The sequence below is a fragment of the Hyaena hyaena genome, unplaced genomic scaffold (assembly GCF_003009895.1).
Source record: "Hyaena hyaena isolate Hyena2069 unplaced genomic scaffold, ASM300989v1 scaffold_44, whole genome shotgun sequence".
Taxonomy (NCBI): Eukaryota; Metazoa; Chordata; class Mammalia; order Carnivora; family Hyaenidae; genus Hyaena; species Hyaena hyaena.
The window spans coordinates 1,087,683-1,100,979 of NW_024080676.1; the positions used below are offsets into that span (position 1 = coordinate 1,087,683).

Here is a 13,297-nt window from a genome sequence, read left to right on the forward strand (position 1 = left end):
ACCTCTTGCTTTTGTTTTTTTAATTGCTAATGAAAGCTCTTTTTTAATCCACTAGAATATAAATCCAGGATCCTTACCAGCACAGACTAATACATTTAACAACTAGCATCAGAAAAAATATTTTGATGACCTCTTTCCTGTGGTAGGTTGAATGGCTCCCCAAAAGGCATCACTTCCTAGTCCTTGTGAATGCTACTTTATACAGCAAAAAAGGACTCTGCAAATATGATTATGAATCTTGATGTGGGAAGATTATCCCTGATTATCCAGGTAAGGCTTAAATGTAATCACATGTATTCCTAGAGTCAGAAGGAGATTTGACACAGAAGAAAAAAAAGCATTGAGGCAGATTGGAGTGATATGCTCTAAGCCAAGGATTGCTAGCAGCCACCAGAAGCTGGAAGGCACAGATTCTCCTTGACAACTTCCAGAGGAGCCTGGCCTTGCAGACACTTGATTTTGACCTCATGAATTTGACTTCACACTTCTGACCTCCAGAACTGTGAAAGAATGGACAGTTGGGTTATATCTATTTTTTTGGCTATTATGAACAATACTGCGATTGAACATTTGTGTACCAATTTTTATGTGGATATTTGTTTTCATTTCTACTGAGTATATGCCTAGGAGTGGAGTTGCTGGATCACGTGGTAAGTCTAGGACCGGCAAGACTGTTTTGCAGGTGATCTTAGACTTTTGGTCTCTAAAACTGTGAAAGGATAAACTGTGAAAGAATAAATTTCTGTTGTTTCAGACCACCAAGTTTGCAGTGATTTATTATAGCAGCCATAAGAAACCAATACACTCCCTGAAATAAATCTAAAGTAAAAGTGCTTAGATTCTGGGGGCCCCTGGGTAGCTCAGTCGGTTGAGTGTCTAACTTCAGTTCAGGTCATGATCCCATGGTTTGTAAGTTCAAGCCCCACATGAGGCCACTTTTGACTCTGTCTCCCTCTCTCTCTGCCCCTCCCCTGAGCTCGCTCTCTCTCTCAAAAATAAATAAACATTAAAAAAATACTTAGATTCTGGAATTCTACGTATAACTTGCCTACAATCAAATGTCGGGGTAGAATAAAAACAAGTTCTCAAGCAATTTATCTCTTCTGCAGTCTTTTTCAGGATGTAAATAAATAAACCACCTAAATAATGAAGTAAACCAAGAAAAAGTACACAAATGAGATCCAGAAAACATATCCAACCCAAGAAATAGGAAAAAGGAATTCCTGGGATAAAAAAGGAGGAAACACTGGGATGGCAGCTGGGATGCGGGTCTAGAGAGTAAGAGGTCCAATTACAAACAATGTGAAACTGATACATTTCTAATGTGTTGAAATGGGTGGAAACTTTACTGATAGGGAGCTGAAGGAAGAATTTGGAAAAGTACAAGGAAAAGTAAGCAAACAGAACCAGGCAGTTATTAACTTTAGGGCAGACAAAAAGAAAGAGAACATAATCTCACTAGACTGAAATGTTCTGCTATGAATAGGTATAATAACCTAAATATATTTTGATTTAACGAATATTGTAATATTGGACGTATGGGGGAGAGAAAGCAAAGGGGATCATAACATTTGATAACTAAATCCTTATTTTCCATAACAGGAAGTCAAAAAATAAAGTCTGAAGTTGAGTAATCAAATGATAATAGTAGATACAAATTCCTTACAAAAATGGAAATGTTTATGTGCTAGAAAAAAATAGCTAAAACAAATTGAAAGTGGTTGCTTCTGGAGTAGAGGTCTGGAGGGACTGGGCCAGGGAAATAGCTTTTTGTTATAAGCCATTTATGACTACTTAACTCAATGTTTATGTTTTATTTTAAGAAAAATAAAAATCAATTAACTTAGGTAAGATATACACACTATTGAAAGGGAAATGCCAGACAAAACACATGGGCAGTGATGTTGCATTGGTAGAATCCAGGTTAACTATTCTTAGAGTATTAAAAATAAGTTCTAATCATAGACAGACTTTTAAAAGAGAAATGCTGATTAGCCTGAGTAGTTTGGACTCCATTGGGGCATTGCAAAATAACATATCAGAGAGAGCCGCTTGCCTGGTGTAACTCTTACAAATGTCCATAAGACCCTGGCTGTCTCCATTAGACTTAGTCTTGAGGACAGTAACTAAAATATGGTCTATCTTTTCTGCCTGGACCAGAGTTAAGTACTCAAGAAGGATGTGATTAAAGTGGATGTATGTGCATTGAGAACAAGAAAAGATAGGTAGCGGAGATAATAGTTAACAATCTGTGATTTGAAATAAAAACGAATTCTGAGTTCTTTTTCTGTCACTTATTAGCTGAATGAATACAGACAATACACTTATTTGACCTATGAATTGACAAAATAATGAGAAATAATAGTCCCTACTTCAGAGAATTGTTCTGAGGATTAAATGAAATAATGCATACAAAACTTTTCATAGAATCTGACACTTCATAGCTCTAGATAAATGGAAGCTATAACTATTACCAAATGGAGACCATTGAATGTCTTGCATCAACCCAAATAACTGTTAATGTAAATATTATTTAAATATTTCCTGAGGAAAAAAGAACTTAACTTTTTTTTTTTTTTGGTATACTATGTTCCAGGCACTTTATACATATATTATTTTAATCCTTAAAGTAATAGTAATCATTGGGGCACCTGGGTGGCTCAGTTGGTTGAGTGTACAGCTTTGGCTCAGGTCACGATCTCATGGTTTGTGAGTTCAAGTCTCTTGTTGGGCTCCGTGCTGACAGCTCAAAGCCTGGAGCCTGCTTGAGTTTCTGTGTGTCTCTCTCTCTCTCTGCCCCTCTCTGCTCATGTTCTGTCTCTATCTCTTAAAAATAAACATTTAAAATTTTTAAAAAATAACAGTAGTCTTTATTATCTCCATTTTATAGATAAGGTAACCAAGGTTGGGAAAGGTTAAGTAATTTCCTTCCAGTACTTATTTATTTATTTTTTAAAATATTTTTATTTATTTCTAGGAGAGAGAGAGAGAGACAGCGTGAGCAGGGGAAGGTCAGAGAGAGAGAGGGAGACACAGACTCCGAAATAGGCTCCAGGCTCTGAGCTGGCAGTCAGCACAGAGCCCGACGCGGGGCTCGAACCCACAAACCGCGAGATCGTGACCTAAGCGAAAGTCGGATGCTTAACCGACTAAGCCACCCAGGCGCCCCAGTACTTATTTATTTTTTAACGTTAATTTATTTTTGAGAGGCAGAGACAGAGAGTGAGGAAGGGGCGGAGAGACACACACAGCATCCAAAGCAGGCTCCAGGCTCTGAGCTATCAGCACAGAGCCCGATGTGCGACTTGAACACACGAACCAGGAGATCATTACCTGAGCTGAAGTCAGATGCTTAACCGACTGAGCCACTCAGGCACCCCTGTATGTTTTTTTTTTTTTTTAAACATTTATTTATTTTGAGATTGAGAGAGTGCAATGGTTGGAGGGGGGGTGGGCAGAGAGAGGGGGAGACATATAATCCCAAGCTCTGCAGTGTCAGCACAGAACCCCATGCGGGGCTCAATATCACCAACTGTGAGATCATGACCTGAGAGTGGGACACTTAACAGACTGAAGCACCCAGGCACCTGAAATACTCACGTATTTATTGGCTACTTTGTGTAAGGCTCTGTTCAAGAACACTAAGAAAACAACAGTGACTAAGACAATCCATAATCACTGATGAAACTTACATTCCAGCAAGGTAGAGACATAATACACTGACAATGTAATCACAGACTGCAATACCTGTTATGAAAGAAATAAACAAGGTCTTGAAATGAGGAATATGCTTTAGATAGGGTGGCCAGGAAAATCCTTTTAAAAGAGTGGAACTGAGATCTGAAGGATAAGAATGAGTCAATCATGCAAAGAACCAAACTAAAAGATATAGGCAGAGTGTACAGCAAATGCAAAGGCCTGGAGGCAAGAAGGAGCTTAGAAGCTCTGAAGCATGGTAGTGAGCTATGTGGTTAGTAGCTGGAGTTGATTTTGGTATAGGCAATGTATCATGAAGGCCTCACAGAAGATGGTAAGGAGTTTGGATTTTCTTATAAGTTCAATGAGAGGCTATTTTTTTTAGATTTAAAAAAATTTTTTTAAGGTTTATTTAATTTTTGAGATACATATTGAGAGAGACAGACCGTAAGCAGGGGAGAGGGAGAAGGAGACACAGAAACTGAAGCAGATTCCATCCAGGCTCTGAACTATCAGCACAAGAGCCTGACGGCAGGGCTTGAAATCACCGAACCATGAGATCATGACCTGGGCCAAAGTTGGTTGCTTAACCGACTGAGCTACCCAGGCACCCCAATGAGAAGCTCTTGTAAGATTTAAGAGTAAATGAAGGCCATGATCTAATTCCTTGGGATCATGACCTAAGCTGAAACCAAGCCAGACGCCCAACGAGGGAAGCCACCCAGGCACTTTGATGTAATTCTTTTAAAGGATCCTTCCCTTTGCTGAGTGAATGAGGTGGGGAGAGGAGAAAACTGCATTAGTTATGGAGATCCGTTAAGGATAGTGGTTCAGAGAAGAGATAAGAGACTTGGCCTGGAGTGCTGGCAGAGGTGATAAAACCAACAGGAGTCCACTGGACATGGTGGAATATGTAGGAATCAAAGTCTAGTTAGTGCCATAGGTCCAGATGAGAAAGATTAGGGCGGCGTTAAGGAGCATAAAGAGTTCCGTTTTCAGCAGGTCCATTTTGAGATGGTGAGCCATCGTAAAGGAATTATCAGCAGACATCCTGGTATGCGTAAGGAAGATGACCAGAGATCCGAGCTGTATATATAGATGTCTCCTTGGGGGTAATGCAGGAGGTTAATACGTGGAGGAACACAAAGGCGCCTGAGAGTTTTCCATTCCATCTGGCCCTTACTTAAAAAACTAAAACGGTACCCAGTTTCCTGTGGGCTAAGTGTGGCCCACAAGCGCAGCTCCTTCAGACGACTACGGCACAAGCCCATGACCGTTTTTCCAGGGCCTCGATCCCACACTTGAAGCGGTCGAGTCACCCCAGACATCGCAAGGACTCTTGTAGGACGCCTACGGACAGTCGGAAGTTACCGAGCCGGGGCGGGGCCCAAAGAGCTCTGCCTGCTGGGATTTGTAGGCTGACCGCAGCGGGCTACGGCGCAACCTCCTTGAGCCCCCCGCGGGCTGCGGCACCACGTAGAGAGCAGCGCAGCCTGAGCCTGCGTCAGTCCTTCTGGAAGGGCTGTCCGAAAGGGCGAGTGTGGTACTGCCTTTGGCTTGGAATCATTTAAATGACATCTTCTCATCAGTTAAAGGATAAATTCAGAGTTCTGGAAATGACATTTAACATCCTTTTCATCGCAATTTGGTACCCATGGTAGCCCTATTTCTTAACACTTCCTAATTATTCAAGGCAATTCTGGACGCTGCCTTCTAGAAAAGGGCTCTTATTTGACCTCTGTCCTCTGTGCTTTCACAGCACCCTCTTACCATTCGCTAATAATAATTACAATCGTGGCCAGCTTTCCTTACACATGTTCTAGTCTAAGCTATTTGCCCGCACTAGCTCATTAATTCTCACACAACGTTCTAAAATGGTCGCTATTGTTTCCATTTTGAAGATGAGGAAATCTTGGTCTCTACAGAAGTTATGTAACTCGGGCAAGGTCACGGTGAAGGGTCACACCGTTCACTTGCGCGTCTCTCCTCCTGGACCACAAGTTCCAGAAAGGCACGGACAGACCAGCTTTTTACTTTCCCGCGGGCCACGCCTCAAGGGCGGGGCTCTGGTGACGACACCCCGTCCCATGGTGCCCCGCGCGCCTGCGCTGCTATTGGTTCGGCATCTCGGCTCCTTTTTCAAATTGAGGCGCCTAGTCGTTGCTTGGTTTCCTAGGCTTCGGGCGCAGACATCGGTGGTTCCGAGGCTCCCGTTAGTGCTAGTGCGGGACAGACGCCTCGGCCAGTCAGAGGTCCTGGTGGAGAGCGGGGACGCCCAGTTGCTTGCGTGGGTTCCCCGGGCCACGCCAGTACCCCGCGGGGGAGGTGGGCACCCGGACCCGCGCCGGTCGCAGGGCCCTTCCGCGCCCCCACAGCGCGCAAGTAAGCTGCCAGGCCTTGACTTTCCGCGGTGATCGTCATGGCGTCCCAGCCGAATTCCTCGGCGAAGAAGAAAGAGGAGAAGGGGAAGAACATCCAGGTGGTGGTGAGATGCAGGTAAGGCGAACCCGGCAGGATTCTGAGTGCCGGGCTTTGCTGCTGGGCTCCCTTCTGTGCTGTCCGGCGAATGTAATTTTGTTTGCATTTTCTGGGAGGAGCAGACCTTCCTGTTTCATAGTTCCTCTAAATGCTGTTCGATAATATGACGCCAGATTGCTGTGAGGAGTAAATTAGTGTCTGTTTCAGAAGAAAGAATATTTGTATTGGAAGCAGTTTAATCTGTGATTCAGGAGAATTTGATCGTCCTTCTTTAGGGAAAAGTGTGTTCTTTTTAAAATAATGACAGCAAAGACTTAGGTGTCACTTTTAGGTGCCACTCCTTGCAGTTTCTCAGTTTGGAAATAAGACTGTGTGTACCTACTTTGCATATGCTTTAGTCCTGATGTTGAAATTACCGTCCTCTCCGTCATCTCTCAAAACATAATCGATCACTCGTTCTCTTTATTTTTGATGCAATATTTTCTTAATCCCTACTAAGCAAGGAAAGACCACTGTATTTAAAATTTAAAGGTTGTTATAGAATGAGTTTATGTTTTTAAAAGGAGACAGCTTAAGCCAGTAGAGCTTTCTGATTGTATTGCAGCTTGGTGTTCCCTAAACCACAGGAGACAGTTTTTCAGGGTGAGTAGGTGGAGGTGTTCAACTCTCCCCAGATTGATTTCCAAATAACTTACCAGTTAAAAAATTAGCCAGTAGAGGGAGAATATACTTGTTATATAAATGTTTAATTAGAGATTGATTTATTCAGTTTTTTAGAAGCCGTCCACAGTTTACTGGTTATGTGTGTTTTTTATGTGTTTTTGTTGCTGTTGTTTCTAAACTTCTACCAACTGCCAGCAACTTTTCTGTAAATCCAGAAGTATTGTAAATATTTTTTTAAGCTTATTTTTTAAACGTATGCAACAAACTTTCTTAAGTTATTGCCTTCTCAGCTTTGGTGACTTGAATTGCAGATGCCCACGGTAATAGCTGGTTTTCTAGACTAAGTGTTAGAGAGGAAGTTGGCTAGTAACCTTAAGTCTGACCAATTACCAGTTGTATTCTAGAGCTTCTCTTCATAGTTAACTTGTTTTGAAGATTGAAAGAAAATGAACAGCACATAATAGAAACACAGATTTTTAGATTATTTTGATTTTTATTAAGGCCCGACAATATTGCTTTTTCTATGTGGATTTATTTTCTTTAATTTTCTTTTTTATTGTTGGTTACAAAATATGTCAGACTTAAAAAAGTTATAGAGAACAAAGCAACAACCATATGTGTATCCATCACCCAAATTAGAAACAGACCAATCACTACAGTTTGAGTCCCATTGTATCCCTCTCCAGACCCCTTCCTCAACCCCTAGAATTAAACATGATTTATTATCCCCATTCACTTCAAGTCTTAGCTAAAAAGAGATTTCTTTTACTTTGTCACTAATGAAAAGTGCTTTGGTTGTGATTATTTACAATAATTTTTGTAAGATGTTTTTCTTTTCATGCTTTCTTTTCCAACTATCTTTCCTAGCGCAAATATGTCCTTAAGTATTAGTAAACAATTTATGAGGTCCTTGTGGTTGTCCAACTTTTTCTGTTAAGGGCTCAGATAGTGAATATTTTAGGCTTTGCAAGCCACATGTAGTCTCTTTCACATACTCTTCCCTGATTTTTTTGGTTTGTTTTTTAGTTTTACATTTTTTTTAAATGTTTTATTTATTTCTAGGAGAGAGAGAGAGACAGCGTGAGCAGGGGAGGGTCAGAGAGAGAGGGAGTCACAGACTCCGAAACAGGCTCCAGGCTCTGAGCTGGCAGTCAGCACAGAGCCCGACGTGGGGCTCGAACCCACGAACTGCGAGATCATGACCCAAGCGAAAGTCGGACGCTTAACCGACTAAGCCACCCAGGCGCCCCTAGTTTTACATTTTTAATTGGCAGTTTATTGTAACCTAAGAGATGAGCAAGATTTCAAGAGATGGCTTTATTTATTACAATGAATATAATCTTTTATGATGTTCTTTACTTTAAAAAATTTTTTTTTCAATGTTTATTTTTGAGAGAGAGAGAGTGAGTACGCACATGCAAGGGGCAGGGGTAGAGAGAGGGGGACAGAAGTTCCGAAGCAGACTCTGTGTTGACAGCAGAGAGCCCCATGTGGGGCTTGAACTCACCTGAGCAGAACGAAGTTTGACACTTAACCCACTGAGCGACCCAGTGATCTTCTTTACTTGTATTATAATTATATGAAGACAATTTTTAAGTCTACCTATACACAGCTCAAGAGAAAGGTATAACTTCTGGAGTTGAGACACTGATAGTTCATATATAGAGAAATTTTAATAAGGAAATAGGCTTTGATATATGTATATACAAAGACACACAACACATCTGCAAAACCTTCTTTCCCCTTGTATAAGTGTGCAGGTTAGCATAAATTCTACTAAACATAATAGAGGGGCCCCGGGTGGCTCAGTCAGTTAAGCACCTGACTCTTGATTTTGGCTCAGGTCATGATTTCACAGTTGGAAGATTGAGCCCCTGAGTTAGGCTCTGCACTGACAGCGAGGAGCCTGCTTGGCATCCTCTTTCTCCCCATCGCTCTCTGCCCCTCCCCCGGCTCACACTCTCATTTCTCTCAAAATAAATAAACTTAAAAAAAAAAAAAAAGGAATGTAATATAAAGGTTTTACGATTTAAGTCAGTCTTGGCATTTTAATCTAGACAAGTGCTTTAGCAGTTTAGATCTGAACCCATATGAATCATTCATACACATAAAACTCTATGAATTTTTTTTTAAAGTTTATTTATTTTGAGAGAGAGCATATACAAGCAGGGGAGGGGCAGAGAGAAAGGGAGAAAGAGAGAATCCCAAGCAGGCTCTACACCATTAGCATGGAGCCTGACGTGAGGCTCTATCCTACAAACTGAGATCATGAGCTGAGTTGAAATCAAGAGTCGGATGTTCAACCAACTAAGCCAACCAGGTGCCCCCCACCTCTACATTTTTAAAGCACATCACACACCAAGCTGTCTCAGGGCCTTTGCAATTTCACTCTGCCTAGAAAGCTTTCCTACCTAAGTAGCTACAAGACAGGCTCCTTCACTTTGTAGATTCTGCTTAAGTATCATTAAATATCAGAGAAGCCTTCCCTAACCACCCGAAAATAGTACTAGCAACTGCCTATTTCTCCCCATCATCATTTCCTTTTAATTTTTTAAAGTGTTTTTATTTATTTTTTATTTATTTCTGAGAGAGAGATAGAGAGACAGCATGAACAGCAGAGGGTCAGAGAGAGAGAGAGGGGGGACACAGAATCTGAAACAGGCTACGAGCTAGCTGTCAGTACAGAGCCCGACGCGGGGCTCGAACCCAGGAATTGTGAAATCAAGACCTGAGCCAAAGTTGGACGCTCAACCGACTGAGCCACCCAGGCGCCCCTCCCATCATCATTTCCAATCCCATTTAGTCTGTTTTATTTATTTTCATTTCTAATTTATCAGCATCTAAATTATCCATTTATAACACTAGGATAAAGCTCCCTGAGAATAGGAACTTGGGTGTTTTGGGTTTTTTTGAAACTTGGTTTTGCTTACTTATCTATCCTCAGTTCCTAGACAAGTACCTATCATATAATAAGTACTTGATGAATATTTGTGGAATGAATGAATGAATGTAATATAACTGCAGTGAGGCCAACAAATCCATGGGCTTGTTAGCGTCCTCAGCAGGGACCTTGCAATTTCTAGTTAGAGAGGTTTGGTTAGGAATATAGTGGCTTGGCAGTACTATTTATCATAGTACAAATAGTCCCTAAAGCTCCTCAGAGTTTTGATAACTTTTAGGAATGTGTAATATGTGTGAATATCTACTGTTCAGTTGTGACATCATGAATGGTATTCATTTGGTTAACTTAATTACACATCCAGGCAAAGAGATTAGTTGAGAGATGCTAAGAATGATAGACTGATTGAAAGAACTTTAACTACATGAGAGTAATTCATTCTACTTGATACTCTTGGCCTACCTCTAAGTTGGTTTTGACCAAGTTTTGTTGAACTTTTAATAATCCTGCATGCGGGGCACCTGGGTGGCTCAGTCAGTTAAATGTCCGACTTCAGCTCAGGTCATGATCTCACGGTTCATGGGTTCGAGCCCTGCATCGGGCTCTGTGCTAAGAGCTAGATCAAAGCCTGGAGGCTGCTTCACATTCTGTGTCTCCCTCTCTCTCTCTGACCTTTCCTGGCTCACGCGGTCTCTCTCTGCTCAGAAATAAATAAAAAACATTAAAAATTAAAAAAAAAATCCTGCATGCATGGTTATTTACATTGTATAGGTTTCATTACATTTGACAATGGATAGCATCACTATATATTATCTGGGAGTTGCTCAGTTAAATTTTCCAGGGTCACAAATGTGATCTTCTGGCCATCAAAAATATGCTAGGATGGGGCATGCCAAAGGATGTTGAGGTATCCTTTTTAAATGAAATAGCGATGTGGTTTGTCTAGTAATGAAGAGAAAGAATTTCCCATTTGGCATTTACTTTCATAATATATGATAATGGGAATAATATATGAATGGGAAATAATATATTCATATAATAATATGAATGGGAAAAGTGAACTCAGGTTAGGAGTACATCTTTCTTTGGTCCAGATGTGTGTTAAGTATAAATATCTGATGGATGCCACTGTATGGATTATGGTTCTTTTCAGCTCTTCCATTATTCCCCTTAGGGTGACATTTATTTTTTTTTTTTATTTTTATTTTTTTAAATATTTTTATTTCTTTTTTTTTTTTTTTTTTTNTTTTTAAATATTTTTATTTCTAGGAGAGAGAGAGAGAGACAGCGTGAGCAGGGGAGGGCCAGAGAGAGAGGGAGACACAGTCTCTGAAACAGGCTCCAGGCTCTGAGCTGACAGTCAGCACAGAGCCCGACGCGGGGCTCGAACCCACAAACCGCGAGATCATGACCCAAATGAAAGTCGGACGCCTAACCGACTAAGCCACCCAGGCACCCCGACATTTATTAAGCTGTGTAATTTAACAGACTTTGCCATGTTCAACCATTGTAGTAGCCACTGGGAAATGGTAAACTAAACAGGATTTATTTTCCTGCGCAGTGAGGTTGGTACTATTACTCAGCCCCATTTATCAAATGGGGAAGTTTGCATATAGTGCTACTTTGCCCAAGCAGTATCAAGAATCCTCACTCTATTAAAAGCCCAAGGAGGAATTTAGCTTAGAAGATTTTTTCCTCTGGGGGTCTTTCCCATCGTTTATGCTTCCCCTACCCCTCCTTGTCCCAATCAAGACCATATTAAATTTTTGTTGTGTGTTCTGACAGCACCCTTTACATATTCTTTCTAAACATTACCTCTTTTATGATCGTTAGTTTTATGTTACTATTCTCCCCTGGACCTCAGAGTGTTGTGAGGACAAACTGAGTTAATACATGTGAAACATTTAGAATAGTGAGTACTGGGGCCCCTGGGTGGCTCGGTCAGTTAAGCATTCGACTTTGGCTCAGGTCATGATCTCACAGTTCCTGAGTCCGAGCCCCCATTGGGCTCTGTGCTTATGGCTCAGAGCCTGGAGCCTGCTTCGGATTCTGTGTCTCCTCTATCTCTCAAAAATAAACAAACATTAAAAAAAAAAAAGAATAGTGAGTACCTGACACATAGTAAGTACTCAATGTATTTATTAGTCATTATTTTTTATCTATTTTTAATCTTGTGCCGGTTATTCACTATCAGGTTAGTATTTCAAACACAAATTCGGTTAGTAATTTGAACACAGATCTTTTCTATTTTATCATAACCTAATTTTCTCAGATCCTAAGAATAGAAATACAATTCTAAAAAATAAGTTTGGCATTTTTTACAAGTTAATTCTGTTAGCATCTACTCCGAGAAACAGTCAGAATTATAATGTCTCACGTAGCTTTGAAAATTAAAAAAAACCCTTTTATTTCTGGGAGTTGAAACTTAAAATTCTGCCGTCTGCTTTAGCAGTACCGTTAGTCCCCGTGAAATCCCTGTTACCAACAGTGTAGTCAAAAAAACTTCACTTTGTTGTCTAAAGTATTAATGACAATGTTATTTGTAACCTGATAACTAAGAGTTTTTTCAGTAACTTTGTGTGTTTCTTTTTATAGACCATTTAATTTGGCAGAACGGAAAGCTAGCGCCCATTCTGTAGTAGAATGTGATCAAGTACGAAAAGAAGTTAGTGTACGAACTGGAGGATTGGCTGACAAGAGCTCAAGGAAGACATATACTTTTGATATGGTACCTACTTCCTTAAATGCTGCAATTCCTGTGTATTTATAATGTAAAATTATCCTCATATACATACTTCCTCTAGGTTCTAGTGTCAATTCCAAGTTTCAGTTGACTCTTTGAGCTGTCAAATGGTTTCTAGTGGGCTGAATGAGTTGAGTAATTTTGACATTTTTCCCCCCGAAGAATTGCTCTAATATATATATATATATATATTTTTTTTTTTTTTTTTTTTTTTTTGGTTTTTGGAGCGTCTACTAAACAAATTGATGTTTACCGAAGTGTTGTTTGTCCAATTCTGGATGAAGTTATTATGGGTTACAATTGCACTATGTAAAATTATCCTCATATACATACTTCCTCTAGGTTCTAGTGTCAATTCCAAGTTTCAGTTGACTCTTTGAGCTGTCAAATGGTTTCTAGTGGGCTGAATGAGTTGAGTAATTTTGACATTTTTCCCCCCGAAGAATTGCTCTAATATATATATATATATATATTTTTTTTTTTTTTTTTCTTTGATAGGTTTTTGGAGCGTCTACTAAACAAATTGATGTTTACCGAAGTGTTGTTTGTCCAATTCTGGATGAAGTTATTATGGGTTACAATTGCACTATTTTTGCGTGAGTGAAACACTATTTTTCAAATTGATGAAAAAGTTTAGATGCATGTATTTTTTTAAACAGTTTTTAAAATTTTGACAGGTATGGCCAAACTGGCACTGGAAAAACCTTTACAATGGAAGGTGAGAGGTCACCGAATGAAGAGTACACTTGGGAGGAGGTATTTATTGTTTATATTAGGTTTCTATTTCTAAAATGGCTGAAATATAACTGAATATAACT

General features: G+C 40.1%; 1 protein-coding gene across 1 annotated transcript in view; it reads left to right on the forward strand.

The window, feature by feature from the left end:
- Nucleotides 1-5,872: 5,872 nt before the first annotated feature.
- Nucleotides 5,873-13,297, forward strand: part of KIF11 (kinesin family member 11) — a 49,079-nt gene continuing 41,654 nt past the window's right edge. Inside the window, exons 1-4 of the mRNA XM_039230294.1 lie at nucleotides 5,873-6,192; nucleotides 12,332-12,464; nucleotides 12,978-13,075; nucleotides 13,157-13,235. Coding sequence (XP_039086225.1) covers nucleotides 6,116-6,192; nucleotides 12,332-12,464; nucleotides 12,978-13,075; nucleotides 13,157-13,235 — 387 coding nt within the window. The 5' untranslated portion in view covers nucleotides 5,873-6,115. The remainder of the gene's footprint in view (nucleotides 6,193-12,331; nucleotides 12,465-12,977; nucleotides 13,076-13,156; nucleotides 13,236-13,297) is intronic.